The sequence below is a fragment of the Sceloporus occidentalis genome, unplaced genomic scaffold, assembly GCF_023333645.1.
Source record: "Sceloporus occidentalis isolate IW3139 unplaced genomic scaffold, rSceOcc1.0.p SCAF_6, whole genome shotgun sequence".
In the NCBI taxonomy this organism is placed as follows: Eukaryota; Metazoa; Chordata; class Lepidosauria; order Squamata; family Phrynosomatidae; genus Sceloporus; species Sceloporus occidentalis.
In genome coordinates, this window is record NW_028316986.1 from 61,806,510 (window position 1) to 61,824,087 (window position 17,578).

Sequence of the window (17,578 nt, forward strand, 5' to 3'; positions counted from 1 at the left end):
CTGTGGCCGGATGCAGGAAAGTTCCATACAACATTCAGGAAAGGCCTGTCTATGCTGGCAACTTGAGGGATCTCGTCCGGTAGGCCGTTCCATAGTCTGGGAGCAATTGTAGAAAAAGCCCTCTGGGAGGTAGCAGTTAGTCTGGTTTTTAAAGGCTGCAATAGGTTCCTCCCAGAGGACCCGAAGGTGTGGGGCGGATTATATAGGAGTAGGCGATCCCTCAAATAGATTTGACCCAAGCCATGTAGGGCTTTAAGGGTTATAACCAACACCTTGTACTGTGCCCAGAAAATAATAGTGAAGAGATTTTAGGACAGGTGTTATTCGGTCACTCCTAATTTTTCCAGTGACCAGCCTGGCTGCCATATTTTACACTAGTTAAAGTTTCCGGACTAGGCACAAGGCACTAGCCTTCAAGTCATGAAGTTACCAGTGAATGTACTACAGTTTCTCGGTCCTTTACTTCCAGGAAAGGGAGCCTGGGATGGTGGTGGGACCAAGAGAAAGCCTTTTCCTGAGGATCTTAGGGTTCTAGCTGGTTCATATGGGGAGATACGGTCTCTCAAATAGCATATTTAAAACACATGACAAACACACACAAAGCACACTGCTTCACACACTGCAACTCCATAGTTAAAATTTAGAAGCCTGCCTAAATAAATACACTATCTATAAATAAATAAATCAAACAAAACAAACAAAAAAGCTCAATAAGACATGTAAATTACATTTCTGGGAAAGGAGTAAATGCAGGAAAGAGGCCACTTTAATCCTGTACCTGACTGCCTACAATCACTTAGCCTAGAGAAGGATTTACAAAACTTAAACTTTGCTGAAACTTCCATTCATTAAGATCAGAGAACTTCCTGGAGTTTAAGCTGAAGAACTGCACAGTTCTCTGAAGCTTTAAATTTAGCAGCTTTTAGGAACTTTTGTATAGCACTTTGATTAGTCGCACACACACACACACACAAAAAGAAGGAAAAAAAGAAAAATAATAGACTTAGATTATAATTTGATAACATTACAATTTCTTTACAGGCTACTTAAATAAAAATTTTTTAAAAAAATTCTGTCCCACCCCTCTGTCCAGGACAACCAGGGTGGCTTACAAATTAAATCCAAATCCTAATATCCCACCCCCCTTAAAATACATTTTATCTGTACAATGAAACATCTTGTCCAATCCCAAAACAATCAAGGATATTGGAGTTGCTAGGGCATATTTCCAAAATTGCATGAAGCTATTTATTCAGAGATGTGCCTGTCTGTTTTTGTTTGTTTGTTTGTTTTTTGTCCTGAGAACAGAAAGAACAGATAACTCAAATAAATGCATGAACAAACTGACCTGTGGACATTGAAGAGAAAATTTCAGAACTCCATTTATCCCAAAGTTTAAAACATTTTAAAAAGTAATTATTTGCTTCTGCTCTTCCTCCTTCCATTTATTACCTAAACTAACTTGCTAACGTTATACATTATTTGAAGAGTGCTACATCATTACTACATTTTTTCAATATTTAACTTTTTATGATTTTAAAAGTATGCTTTAAAATACAAAAGTCAGAGTAAAGCCTTAATTGTATCACTTTAGTGACAAAAAATGTGAGCTTTTGAATTCTGGAATTATTGATCAGATATAATGGTATAGGTCTTCACTTCACTGAGGGCTCTATTTCCTTTTAGCAAGTAGGTATGACTACCAATCAGGCTTTAATTTTTTTTCCCATCTAGCATAACATCTAAATTTACTCTCAAGGTTGGTAGACATAAAGATTGTCATGTTGTTCCTAAAGTTCTGCTCCAAACTAACTCGAGTCTGCTTTGTCCAAGGCAATGGAGAAATCTAAGGTAACATAGGCACAGTACAGACTGCTGAGAAACGTCAGCCTGCCAGTGCCTGTTTTTACTCCGAAGGGATGGCGCAGCCCCCAAACCATGCGCCATCACTCTGGAGTAAAAAGAACCTGGAAAAACTGGGTTCTTTTGCGCCTCCTGAGTGATGTCACGAGTGCGCCAGTGGCACACTCGTGATGTAACTGGCGCAGCGCGATGTGTGGACGTGTACATGGGTGCTGCCATTTTTGAGCTGCTGGCATGTTTTAGAGTTAGGGACCATGTGGTTGCTGCACGGTCCCTAACCCTAAAATCAGCACCAGGACAGTGCTTTTGTGTGGTCTGTACCATGCCATATAAATCTTTAAAGGTTACAACCAGTTTTTTTTGTGCAGAAATGAGAGAGAGAGATTGATACCTTCTCTGTTAATCACTGGATCTATAATCTCCATCTTGCAAGTTAGTCTTCTTGCACAATGCTACATCATCTGGCCAGTTGCAGCTTTAGAGATACATACACCATACTATGGCCCATACACTAGGCCAGCTTTTTGAATTTCTTATTTCTTTCCCTTTTACCAAGACCTGTTACAAATGGGCCTTTAAGTACGGACTCAGTCCATACTAGGGTTAGGAAGGGGCGGTGCTTCCGCACCCCCCTAACCCTAGTACGGACTGAGTCCATACAAAATGGTGGTGCCCCTTCCACATGGGGGCCGCCATGATGACGTCACGACCGCGCCGCCTCTATACGGGGCGGCGCGGACGTGACGTCGTCGCTCCGCGTGAGGGTGCTTAATACGCCCTTTGCGCGGAGCAGGAAGGAGCTCCATTTCGGAGCTCCTTCCTGGTTTGCATCGCTGGTTTGCATCTCTGGGCGCAGCCTTCAGATGGCTGCACCCAGCAACGCAAGGGAGAAAGGGGCCAAGTGGCCCCTTTCTCCTCCTCCCCGCCGCCGTGGGGTGTCCTTGGGGCTTGAAGCCCCAAGGACACCCCTTTCCAGGCTGCGGGGAAGTGGCCTTTTGCGGCAGATCAGGGCCTCAGCGGCTGCCGTTCTTGCCACTGAGGCCCCAATACACCGGGGAAAGGTGCGCCTACAGGCCGCCCCAAAGGGGCAGTCTGTAACGCGCCCAAGTATTTATATTATATGTATCACTTGCTACATTTGTGACACCTTAGTGGTTCAGTTAAGATATCACTCAACCCCGAATTTTGTGTTATGTTCAAGGAATATAATGCTGCCTTTAATTTATTTTATTTGTTTTTACTTAAAAATACAAAACAATCCCCCAATCCAAAATGACTTCCTCTTGAAGTGACACTTTAAGAGTACTAAACAATCGTTACTCAGTGCACTAGAAAGTAATGAATTACTAGTCCTTAAACTGCTTTTTAAAAATAATACTGTTATGCCTTTGTTACACCCAAAAGTAGTAAATTATAGACAATGTTATTGGTAATGTGTTATTTCCATGACAGTTAAAGTGGAATCATAGTGCTATAATTGTTTAGTGTGATGCACTTTTACACAGTTACTCAAGTAATCCAAAAATATTACTGATAACAGAAGCAGTGTGATAATTAGGAGTTGATTGGGGGAGAATGAGAAGCCAACTGCACATTCATCAAGCACTGGGCCTCTAATGAATGAGAAGCCTGGAGCATTTCACTAGTCCAACCTTTGGTAATCTGGCAGTGAGCACAAAACTAAGCTTCTGTCCAGGTGCATTATTCCCTTCTTTACACCCACAGATGGATTAGTGCTTTATAAAACTTTTAATCACTTGCTATGCCGGTGACATTCAATCTAGGCACCCTTTTGTTCTTTCTTCATTCCCTAAGTGATTGGGATAAAGGCTTATGCAATATCTAAGACCGCTTTTATTTCTCCAGAAGCTGAGCCAAACTACTTCTGTAGTTTTTGTGGGGTTTTCGAGCATCTGTGGCATCCCACAAACCTTTCATAATATATTAGTCACATTCAGAATCATGAGACTTCAAATATGATTTTATGGTCAATAGTGAGTGGGGTATATATATATACTGTGTGACCCGTGGTTGAGAGGAAGTGATTTACATGTTAATCTTTGTGTTGGTCTGTTCTTGAATGGCAAGACCTCAAGATGTTTATTTAATTAATGATCCATTGTCTGCTAGGAAAGCCCCTGACCCTGGATGGTTTTCATTTGCATGGTCTTGGTCTTGATTTTGGTGTTTTTCAGGATTGGTAGCCAAACTTTGCTTACTTTAAGGGTTTCTTCTTTCCTGTTGAAGTTGTCCAGGTGTTTATGGATTTCAGTGGCTTCCCTGTGCATTCTGCCCTAATAGTTGCTGGTATGGTCCAGAATTTCAGTGTTTTCAAGGAGCATTTTATGTCTCGGATGGTTTACAACGTGTTCTGCTATGGCTGATTTTTCTGGCTGACCCAGTCTGCAGTGTCTCTCGTCATCCATTTCAGATGCTGGTGAAACATTAGGAATAAACTCTTCCAGAAAACAGTCACATAACTCGAAAATCCCACAAAAAACTATGGATTCCAGCCATGAAAGCCTCCGACTTCACACCACCTCTCTACTTCTCCAAAACCATCTGCGAACAGGTCATCACCTGTTTTTCCCCCCAATATAGTATTGAAGATGCCTTGCTGCCTTGGTTTTTAGATCAAGGTGTTAATCAATGTTAATTTAAGTTTTTTTCTAAAGATCAGATATGTTCGGCAGCACAGATTTCATTAGGATTTCATTTCATTCTTGCTCATGTTTTATCTTCCCCACTGTGCATAATATAGTTAGGCCAGTGTGTTTAATTTTACTCATCAACATTTATTCATTCTTCTCCCCAGAAACCTTCACAGAGGACTTCTGCAATAATCCATTTGCCATCTTTTAAATTCATAGTGTAGGAGAATAAAGGTCATTAAAGCAATTTTGTGCAGATAACCTCTGAAACTATACATTTTCTTTGGATGAAGGACAAAAAGCATTTCTTCATTCCATATATATATATATATATATATGGATTTTGGAACTTTATCTTGCATTATTTGAATGTAGGATTTTGTATTGTTGATGAGTCTGGGAGACAGCAGTAATCCTTATCTATTACAATTCTGGTGACCTTAGAAATCATGTTGTGGGAATGAGTGAATACAAGTAACTGTTTCACTGCTGGTCTATCTCTTTCACTATTGTCTGAACAGAGGGGCAGCAGCTCTCCATAGTTTTAGATAATTTCCCTTGCCATCCTGACTTCTCAATGTATCTGAGATTTAAACTGGGATATTATACAGTGGTCCCTCCACATTTGCTGGGGTTAGAGATGAAGGACCCCCGTGAATGTGGAAAAGCCCCAAATAAAAAACCACTCCCTTTTACCTAAGAGACCACCTCTGTAGGGATCCCCAAATCCTTCAGTGCAACTCTGTGGTCAACATCTGCCAGAGGCTGATCATAGAATCATGCTGTAGTACCTACAAATGCCTAGAGAAGTGTTTTAGAGTTGTGCTGGTGTTCCTAGAGATTCCTAGAGAGAACATATTAACCAAAACCACAAATAATTAAATCTGCAAAGTCAAAGCTGCAAATGTGGAAGGTCAACTGTACATGCAGTTTTGTATCACAGAACTATGACTTTTTCTCTTTATTGAATCATTGGGAATTAGTCATGTGTAAATTAAAATTGATTTGATGGGTTTACTGTAGATCTCAGGTCATTATGTAGCTTCATTGTACTGAAATCATAAATATTTGATTCTAAACCAGAATTTTTTAAAAGGAACACCTTTAAATTATTGATTTAAAAACTATGAAAAACCCAAATGCAATGTAAAAATTCTGATTTAAAAATCAAACTATTAAATTGCATTCCTCCCAAATGGTAACTGATGCCACATTTAACTTTGTATGGAACCCAACCTATTTGTTTTCACCTATCACAGTCTAATTCATGCTTGATACCTGAATTGAGCACAAGAGCACTCATAAGAGCCATGGCACTGTACATGTTGTCTGTGCCCTGGCATTCTCACATGAAGTGACCCCATCTTCTTAAGCTTCGAGCCTCTCTAAGGAGGTCCTAAGGGTCTTTAACTCTTGTTTGAGTATGCATAGAACCCTTTGAGAAACTTATTGAAGTAGGGCCCCTTTTTGTATGGAAGTATCTCTTTGCATTCAGAACATTGGTAGAAGTTGCATACAGACCTCTCTACTCAACATGGTCAAGGTGCCTTGGATGAAAATTAAATTAATAAGCCAAAGATAGTAACAACCAGCATCAGAAGTAATAAACAGCTTCTAACTTTGGAAATATGAAATCACTAGGGTTGGTGTCACTCAATGTGGTAACTCATGGTTTCACCCCCATCAACATCCTCCTGTAGCAGACTGTACAGGAGCAGACTGTACTTAGTGGCTCTTTCCCAGGCCTGGAAGGTTAGCTTGCTAGCTAAGTCCACTTCTGCTGGACCACCACCAGACAGAACAAGGGAGATCCCTCCCGCCAAGAGCCTCTGATCCCACAAAGTCCTTGGCAGCCCTTCCTGTCAGCTCTGCACTGGTCACAGGGATTCCCCACCCAAGCATGCCTAGCTCTCCAGAGCTCTCTTTCAGAACACCATGGAGCTGGAGGCCCGGCCCGGCCCGGCCCGGCCCGGCCCTGCCCTGCGCCCTGCCCTTGCCTTGCCCTTGAAGCAGCAGCAGTCACCACTAACAGTCAGGCCAAGAGATCCCCACTCACCAGTGTTGGCTGGGAAGGGCAACTTATACACAGCAGGCCCAGGTTAATGCTGTTGACTCAGCCACTGGACCACTGCTGCTGCTACCACCTCCATCCTGTCCCTCCTCCTCCTCCAGGGCAGCCCCTCAGCTGTTCCATACTACAACTCCCAGAATTAGCTTGCTGGCTAAACTAGACCAGTCAGTCTTAAAGGTGCTTTAGCTTTCCTCTCCCCTCCCCCCACACACTTTGTAGCTGTAGTTCTTTTTTCAAGTCCCACTTCTCTTCCAGCACCAATGTTTTTTATAACTGCACAAAAATTTTATAGGCAGTCATTTTGGTTTCACCCCCTCTGATTCTATCAGCTGGTGAAGTTTGAAACCCCCACACTTTTAGTGAAACAACCGAATCTTGTCTAACTAAGAACTAGGGATGTAAATTGGAGTCAAAATTCTGCTCATTCCTGGAGAAGGGTGAGAAATATATTTACAGTTCTCCGTGCAGGTGAAGCGTGAGAAAATTAAAATGTTTCATCTCTCACACAAGATAGAGCTCACCCATTCCAATTAGGAAGTTGGTGGGAATTTTCATTTGAAATTCGATGTTCTGGATAGTTTAATGGTTTTATTGCCTCAGTACTAAGCTGATTAGTTAAATAGCAGGGATGCATTTGAATCTGTCTCTCTCATGGGTCTAGCGTTGTTGTTGTTGTTGTTGTTGTTGTGTGCCTTCAAGTCATTTCTGACTAATGACAACCCTAAGTCAAGCCCATCTAGGGGTTTCTTGGCTAGTTTTGTCCATTGGGGGGGGGGTGTTATTGTCTTCCTCTGAGGTTTTCTTCTGACTTACCCAAGGTCTCTTAGTGGTTTTCTGTGGTCCAGCTTGCCTGGTGCTTTTGGGGGGCATCTTAGATCTTAATAAATAAGGCAGAGAATTCAGTGAATTCACTTATTATCTTTATGTATTATCTTAATTATAAAACTAAAAAAAAGAAAAGAAATGAAATCATTGTCACTCTTTGCACAGGGGCATCATTCACACAGAGAACCAGTGATACCTTTATTGGCCAACCGAAATGCACAATATACTTGTTGCAAGCTTTTGAAGCTCCATTGTCTTCTTCATCAGGCAAGATGTTACTTACCAAATAGGAGAAAAATTGGAGATGTTAATAAGATGTCTACATTTTATTGTTTCTGTCCTCAGTTAAGATGGTATGCAGAGGGTATCTTTAGCATGCTGGCCCCTCCTCCTCTGGCCATGTGGCAAAAGGGAGAGTTTCAAAGCCCAGGAAATTTAAAGTCCATTTGCATATCAACAAGGACTCCTCTTTCATGAAACGATATGTCTCCATTCTGGTGAGGCTATCTTGCCTGATGAAGAAGCCAGTGTTTTTGTTGTTGTTGTTTTTATTTATATACCGCTATTCCAAAGATCATAGCGGTGAACAGCAAGTAAGCTAATTAGCATGTAAGCTAATTTGCTCCCAACAGTCTGGGTACTCATTTTAGCGACCTCAGAAGGATGCAAGCCTGAGTCAAGCTTGGGCCCTTTTGCTGGTCTTGAACTCGCAACCTTGTGGTTTCGAGTGAATGGCTGCAGTACAGGCATTTAACCACTGCGCCACCAGGGCTCCAGTGGAGCTTTGAAAGCTTGCAACAAGTATATTGTGCCTTTTTGTTGGCCAATAAAGGTATCACTGGGGCAGTCTGACCGCCCCAAAGAGACCGGCTGGAGGTTCCCAGTTTCCCTCCAGAGGGACGCCACAGCTGTCAAACTGTGCTGCGTCCCTCCAGACCAAAAAGAACTCGGAAAAAACAGGTTCTTTTTGGCACACCGGGACGACGTCACCAGAGCACCATTGGTGCACTGTGATGTGTCCAAGACGCAAGAACAGCGCCCGGGGGTGCGGATGTGGTGTGGCGCTTGCGTCACACATGTGAGCCACGTATGGATGGCACAGTGCTTTCGTCCTGTCTGTTTCGGGCCACTGTTAGCTGTGTTATTGTTTGAATTTACTAAATGGCCAACACAGCTATCCCTGCATGTTTTACAGAGAACCAGTTTACATTCTGAGCCTCCAAATGTTCAAAAACTTGTCCGTTCACTTGCTGTCTTAATATTCTTTTGTAACACACTCCTCTGAAAATAATAAATTTGATTAATAAAGTCAAAGATGAAGCAAATTCATATATTAAGACAGGAGAAACCTTTTCAACTATAAAGGGTTGGCTTCAGTTTCAGAAAAGTTTTCTCGTTGGTTGCATTCCAGTGATGAGTGAGGCCAAAGACAAGAATGTTTTAGTGTAAAGTTCTTACTACCAAGTAATTAAGCTGATGGTGTCATGGGGAAGTGGATGAATCCAAAAAGGATTTATATATAAAATATTGCAAAAGCAGACACAGCATCATGAATTTCATTTTGTAATTATTTCATTATCCTAAGGCATCCACAATCTTAAAATCTCAATTCTATCATGGGAATAAAGAAATCCACCATAGAAATACTACCTTATTCAAATCTATTAAAATACAATATAATTAATGTGACAGATTTTGTTTCTGTATGGCAAAGCATCTCCAAATATTCTTTACCTAAGAAAACCCTATGAAATTTGTGAGGTAGCCACAACTGAACAGATGAACAGAATACATTTTTGTTTTCCTCAACTCTCCTTCTAAACCTCTGCTTTACATATAAATTAATGTAATTATGTTCTGAGAGTAGCTATAGAAATGTTAGTATTAGTAGGTATTGCAATTAGGTGCATATTGCTTTATTCTTTATATTGTTCCACTCGGACACATTATAGAAGAAAGGCACTGTTCTAGTCAATATTCTGTCATTACAGAATATTCTGGACACTTTGGAGTTTCCATTACAATCCTATGGGAAAGGAAAAGATTAATGCCTTTTGGCAAGAAAAATCCTTAATACTGAGTATTAAATAGATTTCACACATTCCCCAAAGCGCATATATCTTGTTTTAACAATTACAGTCCTGAACACAGGATTTTGGCAAAAGTATTTAGCCTTTCTTCTCTGAAACATTTTTCCTCTGAAACATTTAGTATTTCATATGCTTCAGTTTGCTTTAGAATGAATGCTAATTGTAATAGTCAATTGATGCATACATCTAATTTCTTTTGTAATAAATATGTTTTTTCTTGAGAGAGAACAATTTATTACTGTTCTATATATGGAGGTTTTTTGAATAGCACAGAATGTATATGCATGAAGTAGGTTATTTCAATTTAAAAGACCATTTGTAAAGTTATTGTAACAAAATCATGATAAACCATAATAATCATAATAAATTAAATAGCTAATGCACTCTGGTAATGGGAGTTGAAGCTCCAAACTTCTAGTTTTCTTGGTCATATTGCCATGGTGCCTTCAAGATGCTCCAGCGGTGTGCGGCATCTAACCACTGAGCCACTGGAGCGCCTTGAAGCTGCCTACATCTGGGCAGCCATCTGGCTTCTGGGCAGCTTCAGGGCATCATCAGGGCATGCGATGTGTAAATGCCACTTTCTGTTGTTGCCCTGAAGGCATCTTTTAAGGGCTGTCTGTTCCAGCCCTTTAAGTGGAAAGTATTTCTAAGATTCATCCATTTAAAGGGGAAAATATCTGCTGACCTCAGTTCTGACATTCTTAAAAATCTGAAAGTAATGGACTGGACATAATGATGTGTTGCACTCAAGGTTACAATAATGCTGCCACTGTGGGTGAAATCCATGGAGGTGTACAAGCCATTCTTAAAGGAAAGAACAAGAAAGCTATTTTAATGGATATTTGGACCATTTGCTTAGCTTGTGCAGTCAGCACTCTTTTGCTGCAAATGCATTCTGTGTGACATTTTTTGGAACTCTTGAGGTAATGCTTGTTTTTTCTTTGCTGCTTTGCTGGTGGGATGTGTTAAATAACTGGAGTGTCAGTAAAAAGGCAATATACAACTCCCTGGAGTGTTGATCACGCTGCAGTTAACCCAATCAAAGAAAACTTTGATATGTTTGTGGCAACAATAAAAACTCTTTGTGAGCCACATGGAAATTTGGACATAAGAGGTGCAGCACAAGGTCTTTTGTCTGCTGTCTGTGACTTCACTTTCTGTATCCAAAGGGATCTTGTACCACCTTTGCGACTAACTTAAAAAAAGAAGTTGATAACATGAGCTTTTGTAGAGTTCAGCCTACTTCATCTCAGGAAGTAGTGTCAAGTCTACAAAAGCTCATGCTATCAACTTCTTTCTTTCTGTTAATCTCAAAGGTACTACAAGATCTCTTTGTACACTGATTTTTCAGACTTACACTACTATGCTTTTGAATTTTATCACATTTCTGTGCTACCTGTACTTCTGGTGTCATATACTTCAGGAAGTTAATCGTATACAGCAGTACCAGCCAACAAAGGTGCCAACAAGGTGCTGACAAAGCTAGAAGTACTGAGAATTTTCTGCATGAAGATGACAGACATAGACCCAGTACATATTGCCAAGAAGTGGTGTCCAGACAGCGATTCTGAGTTAGAGACTGCACACCAACCGCACGGTCCCTAACCCTAGGACGTCATGGCGTTGTCGTAATGGAAGCCTCTCGTCCATATGGGGGCCACCATCATGACATAAGCGATGTGCAGTGTATACATGTCACTGCACGTTGCTTACATCACGAGTGTGCCAGTGGCGCACTCGTGACATGTGCACGGCATCCCAAGAAGAACCTGTTTTTTCTGGGTTCTTTTTAGGGCGGAGGGATGCCGCACAGTTTGGCTGCTGCTGTGTCCCTGCGCAGGAAAATCGGCCGCCTCCAGCCAGCCTTTTTGGGGTGGTATGTACCAGGCCTTAGTGGAGCATGCAGCTGAAAAAGCACTTTTAAAATCAGATAAATATGTACAGTGGGCACTCCCCTTATGCGGGGATCTGTTCCAGATCCCTCCGCGTAAGGGAAAATCAGCATATGCTGAAGCCCCATAGGAATTAATGGGGCTCACGCTTGCAGAGCACAACGGCACAACAGCGCACCTCTGCCATGGGCTCATGTCCCATTAGTTCTTCTGGGGCACACCATGGGCTCTTCTGACACAGCTTTCAGCATACGGTAAAAGCCGCGTATGGCATGCCCGCGTAAAACGCAGATGCACTGTAATTGCAGTAAAGATAAGAGCCAGGTTCAAGAAGAGGATAGCAGGGGAGCAAGCAAGTGATGCTGGACTCCCTTTGCAAGGAGAAAATATGAGGATGATGCTTTAGTGCAGTGATGACTTTCATTCTGAACCTCCAGATCAGATGAAGAGCCATTGAGGAAGTAGCAGCCATGTCTGAGGCTGTGCAAGCAAATAATCTCATTTGTGCCACTGAAGAAGAGTTAAAGGTATCCATTCCAAAACTGAATACTTTCTGTCTCCTAGAGTGCAGTTTTACTAGAAATACCAAGGCTGAGAAGGTACATGCAGAGAGCAGATTGATCTGGAAGAAGCCAAAACTGGGCAATATTAGATGCTTTGAAAGTCATAGCTGAATAGAACTTCCTAGAACCTATCTCAAACATTTCACCTAGCCTAAAGTTATTACTGATGATCTGTGTGTCTATGGCTTCATGTGAGAAGAGCTTTCCATATCTGAAAATTATAAATAACTATTTTCAGTCTACCATGGCTTTCTGATCTTGCTATATTTTCTAGTGAAAGTGAATTGGCAATGGCATTAAATCCAATGAAGTGATTAACAAATCTGTAACTTTGAAGGCCAAGAAAGGAAAGTTAGGATTTTGTCAAGATGTTCACTAAGTACTGAAATGCTTGTGTATTATTACTATTATTATTGTTGTTGTTGTTGTTGTTGGTATTATGCCTTTTATGAGTATCTTTCCATATATATTAAAGTTGTAAAGTTGCCCCTCCTAACTCGTGGATCTGAGATCTACGACTTCAGTTATGTGTGGAGGGGTGACCTCTGTCATTTCTAATGGCCCACACACCCGTGGCATGCTTGAATATGTGTGAGCCTCCGTTTTCACAGGGAGGTCTGGAACAGATCCCCCATGCTAATGGAGGGCCAACTGTAATTTAAATTTGCTAGCCACATGGCAAAGAAAGTTAATACATTACATTTTCTATAACTTTTAAGCATCTAAAGAAGAAAGTAGTTCAAAGACACAAATATAAATCCTTTAATATTAAGTGTCAAAGCAGAAAGATATACATTCTAGACCTCTGATATTTATGGAGTCTGTGAAGAATTAATTGAAAATGCTAGCTAAATTCATGGGTTAAGCTTTATAGCATTATGTCATCAGACCTAAAAAATCTCAGGACTGACAAATTGCACTTTCCCTTTCCTGATGGAGAGTATGCCTTCAAAAAGAGTACTGTCCACTGAGAGCTTTTCAAATATAAGGCTGTCCTCTCTAAAGCAGGCCACATGATCACCCTAGTAGTCACAGAATAAATGTATGTGAAAGCTCAATTTTCTCTTAGCCACTGGTAGTAGAAATGGTGCAAAACTCATAAGGAAACATAAGCATTCTTGTAGAAGCTAAATGTTATCCATAATGATGCCTAGTTCAGTTGCTTCATTAGGCCTTCAATAAGGTTAGAAGAGATAACTTGCTCTATTTTTATCCTGGAACAGAAGTGCAAATTATAGGTCATACCCCTTTGTTCTATTTTCCAGTCTTTAAATTGAGGATTCAGGATGTATTTAAGGATAATAATTCTTGTCTAGTTATATCATAAGAATGTCCTGAGATTTTAAGTAGATAACACATGAAAGCAATTCATAATGGAAAAATGACTGATATGTATTAAAAAGTTTCATTCAGCCAAAAGCATTCTCCTTTCAAAAGGGAAAAATGTAATAGCTTTACCACAGTCTTCTGACAGATGATAGTGGTGATGATGATGACTTTAAAAGATTCATTTGTGGCTTGCAGTTCCTAAAAGAATACACAGTATGACAATATTAATTAAATCTTGTTAAATAATTTTAAAAACTAAAAACCTTGCGAGAAGCACAGTAAAGATGGAACCGGTTTGGCAAGTTTGTGATAAAATGGTTTGTGACACCAATCAGTTTCTATGAAATCTTTCTGAATGTATGCATTATGAAAAACCCAGCAACCTGTACTGACATGTAAGAGAGAGAACAAAAAGGAGAGAGGTTCACTGTTGCAGAAAGAACCAGCAATGTCATCTTAATATTACCATGGGGGTTTGTAGTTATTTGCCACCACTTTTCATTTTTTACAGTAGTTTGCATGTACAGTCGGCCCTCCCTATCCATAGATTTTTTATCCATGAATTCAAGCATCCACAGCTTGAAAATATTCCAAAAAAGTATAAATTCAAATAGCAAATCTTGCTTTTCCATTTTATATAAGGGACACCATTTTGCTCTGCCATTATATTTAATGGGACTTGAGTATCCATGGATTTTGTTATCCATGGAGGATCTTGGAACGAAACCCTTCCTAGCAGATAACAAGGTCCCACTGTATATTGATTTGTAGTTCTTATGTATTTATGAAACAATTGCTTGTCAATCTTTGTGTAAGTGGCTCCATAAATTATCAGGAATTTGAATGAGATTTCCCAGGCCAGAAACTAGTATCATAATAAACATGGCAAAAGGCACCAATTGTCTACTGATATGTTAACATGTAATATTTACTGATGACAAATTTGGGAAATTTTTCCAGTTCTGGTTCTTGAGCCCTTCATTTTCTTTGCATCTTGTACCTCCGAGCTTCTTGCTGAGTGGAAACAGCAAGAATCCCTGAATTTATTATATTGTAGCTTTTAAAGTTACATGATGCTTAAGCATTCTCATCTTGTTTATCCTTGCAATAGCCTTCTAAGCTAGTTGTTATATTTATTTAAAATATTTATATCCTGCCTCAAGAAGTGAAGTCTTTAAAATTTATGATTATATTATTAGCAGGTATCGTTTTTTCTAGAAAATATTCTGGAAAAACTGCAGCAATTAATTCTGTTGTGAATAAAGCCTATGCAAGGTTTTTTTAAATTTATTAAATGCTGTCAGGGTGGTTGACTAAATCAATAGTGTGTTCTGGAGATACTCCTCTGTCCCTGTCTCTTCTCATTTCCCCAAATCAGTCAGAGTTCAGAATAAGGGAGGGGGAGTAAGGAAATCAGGGTAGGGAGAAAAGGTAACAAAAAGGTATTGTGTCTTTAGAGTAATAGAAAGATCTGTTCCATGGTGGTACAGTAATGATATAGTGATACAGTTTGCTGATATTAGAAGAGACTGCGGAAAAGAAAACTGTTCTTTTTTCAGCCATGAAAATGTAAGTTAAACTGAATCTGCACACTGAATGGATCAATAATATCATATCCACTCATGTTTGGTTCCAGGAATCACTATGGATACCAAAATCTGTGGGTGCTCAATTCCCATTAAATACAATGGCACAATAAAATGGTATCCCTTCTATAAAATGGCAAAATCAGGGTCTGCTTTTTAGAATTTATGTACATATATGTGGAATATTTTCAAGCCATTGATGTTTGAATCTGTAGATAAAGAATCCATGGATAAGGAGGGCCGACCGTAATTTCACACTCTCCAACTGTTCCAATGTGACAGTTCTATATTCTGTATGACAGGGCCAGTCCAGATTAATCCTCTTTCGTTCCACTTTTTCATCTACTTTTAAAATGTCCCACTTCCATTCTACTCTTCTTCCCCCTCCCCCATTTACTTCAAATGTTGCAAAATAATTCAAAGGACAAAAGTAGTTTGCACTCCGTTAAGCCAGCTGTAGGGAGGTGAGTGAAGAGATGGAATCTTGCCATTCCCAGTGCACTCAGGCAGAAGTTGCACCCTCTCCTATCTCATCTGTTCTTCCTCATTAATAACTTTTGCCATCTTGACCACAGGCTGATATTGCTTGGTTACATGTGCCCTGGTTTTCATTTGTGAAATGTTGGAGGGTGTTTAATTTTTAGAACAGATTTTATATCTTTGTACATGGTGTAAGATTCTTTGACTCAGGCGACAAGTGGGATATGGGATGAATGTATGAATTAATGAGATGTTTACCTGTTTTTAGTTTGGAAGTATCAGTAAATTCTAGGAATTCATTTTAGGGTGCTTTCTTAGAACCACAAAGAACCTGAGAAAGGGAAGGAAATAAGACACCCTTTTCTGTTGAATTTATCACTGTTTCTTCCGGGGGGGGGGGGGGGGAGGGGAGGCAAGTTTATATTATAAAATTTTCAATATAAGGAAAGATTATGGTGGAAGTAAGCAGTATTCCATGTCAGATAAGGTCATCAAGTATTTGTATAGCATGTGAAGCAAGAATGTAGTACTGTATCTTGAAGGGTCAAATGGGAGGACTTGCTGTACTTGTTGTTGTTGTGTGCCTTCAAGACGTTTCTGGCTTATGGCAACCTTATCATGAAATCTTTTTTAACCTTTTGTTTTATGAACCAGATAAAAGCTTTCATTACTGTAGATAAAGTTTCCCAAACTTGCATGGTAAATTAAATGATTCTGTGGAGGGCGGGGGGAATCAGAATGCTAGAGCATAAAACTATTGCCTTTATACTAACAGTCTTATCACATGACAAAAGAAATCTGACACATAGTGGGAGAGAAGAAGCTTTCTCCTACCTCTGCACATGCTGTCGGAGACCTTATATTCTCTTCCCAAGGCAGACAGTCATAAAAGCATGTCTTTTGTCATACTGGAAAATTTGGCAAAGGGTATACTTTTATGACTGTCTCTCTCTGGAAGGAGAATGGAAGTGCTATGACATATGGAGAGATAAGGAGAAAGCTGCTTTTCTCTTGTTGTGTGTCACCTTATGTTTGTCATGCTATAAGGCTCTAAGGACCTTATCGCACACACAAATTTAAACGTTCTAGGGACTGGAGGAGGATGCTCGTGTGCGTGCGCGGCCGCCCAAAAACGGATTTTATCGCACACAATTCAGTCCTCCAAGAGGCCCCGTTCCGTCCCCCGTCGCGCACCCGTTCGCGTCCAGTCCTGATGGGCGTGATTTTTGCCTGACGGATTACCTTCCGTCGGCAAAAAATGGCGCCCATCAGGACAGGACGCAAACGGGTGCGCGCCGGGGGACGGAACGGGGCCTCTTGGAGGACGCCTTCGTGTGCGATAAAATCCGTTTTTGGGCGGCCGCGCGCGCACACGAGCATCCTCCTCCAGTCCCTAGAACGTTTAAATTTGTGTGTGCGATAAGGTCCTAAGTGTCTCTAAGGACTGACCCAGGAGAGTTTAAAAAACAAAGGTTTGTGATAACATACACTTGTAAATAGGGGTTTTTTTTTAAAAAAAGAAACTGTCTTTTTTGTATCTCCTCAGAGTTGCTCTTGTAGAAAATATTCCTGAAGGCATAAACTATTCCGACAGTGCACCTTCTCATTTGTCTCTTTTCCAAGGCTGGATGAATTTACTTAATATGGCTAAAAAATCTGTTGACATAGTATCTTCCCAATGGGACCTCAGTCACAGTCATCCATCTGCATGCCAGGTATGCATTATTTTAGTGTCATGTATTTGATTATCTGCTTGTTTTGCATTTGATACTTTTCAGTAGCTGAACTGTTGAGATATATTTTAAATTGAGATATCTTTTTTGTTGTTGTATTGATGAAATGGCTAATTTGGACGTTTCAAATGGGCTGTGAGTAAGGTTGCCAAGCTTCAGGGCCTATCCCATTTTCTCTGATTCTCAGGATGAGTGGGAGGAATCTCAGGGCTTGCACGTCTCACCTGGCAACCCTAGAATTAAGTGAATTCTACTTAATTCCTTTTTATGTGATGGATATACAGCCATGGAGCTTCTTTAGAGTCCACTGCACAAAAAAGGCATAAACAAGAGGCTTGGGAATCATGGTGACTTTGTTTAGGATAGAGCATTGGAAACCTATACTCCTTTTCATTTGATTTTGGGTTTTACATTTCATTTATTGTGAGGAATAGGATACCATATTTATGAACAATGAGATCCAACCATTTCCACTGATTCTATATATAGAAT

General features: G+C 40.3%; 1 protein-coding gene across 1 annotated transcript in view; it reads left to right on the forward strand.

Moving 5' to 3' along the window:
- PLD5 (phospholipase D family member 5) overlaps positions 1–17,578 on the forward strand; it is a 138,434-nt gene that overhangs the window by 83,640 nt on the left and 37,216 nt on the right. Inside the window, exon 3 of the mRNA XM_089528402.1 lies at positions 16,900–17,068. Within this exon, the coding sequence (XP_089384528.1) occupies positions 16,900–17,068 (169 nt within the window). The remainder of the gene's footprint in view (positions 1–16,899; positions 17,069–17,578) is intronic.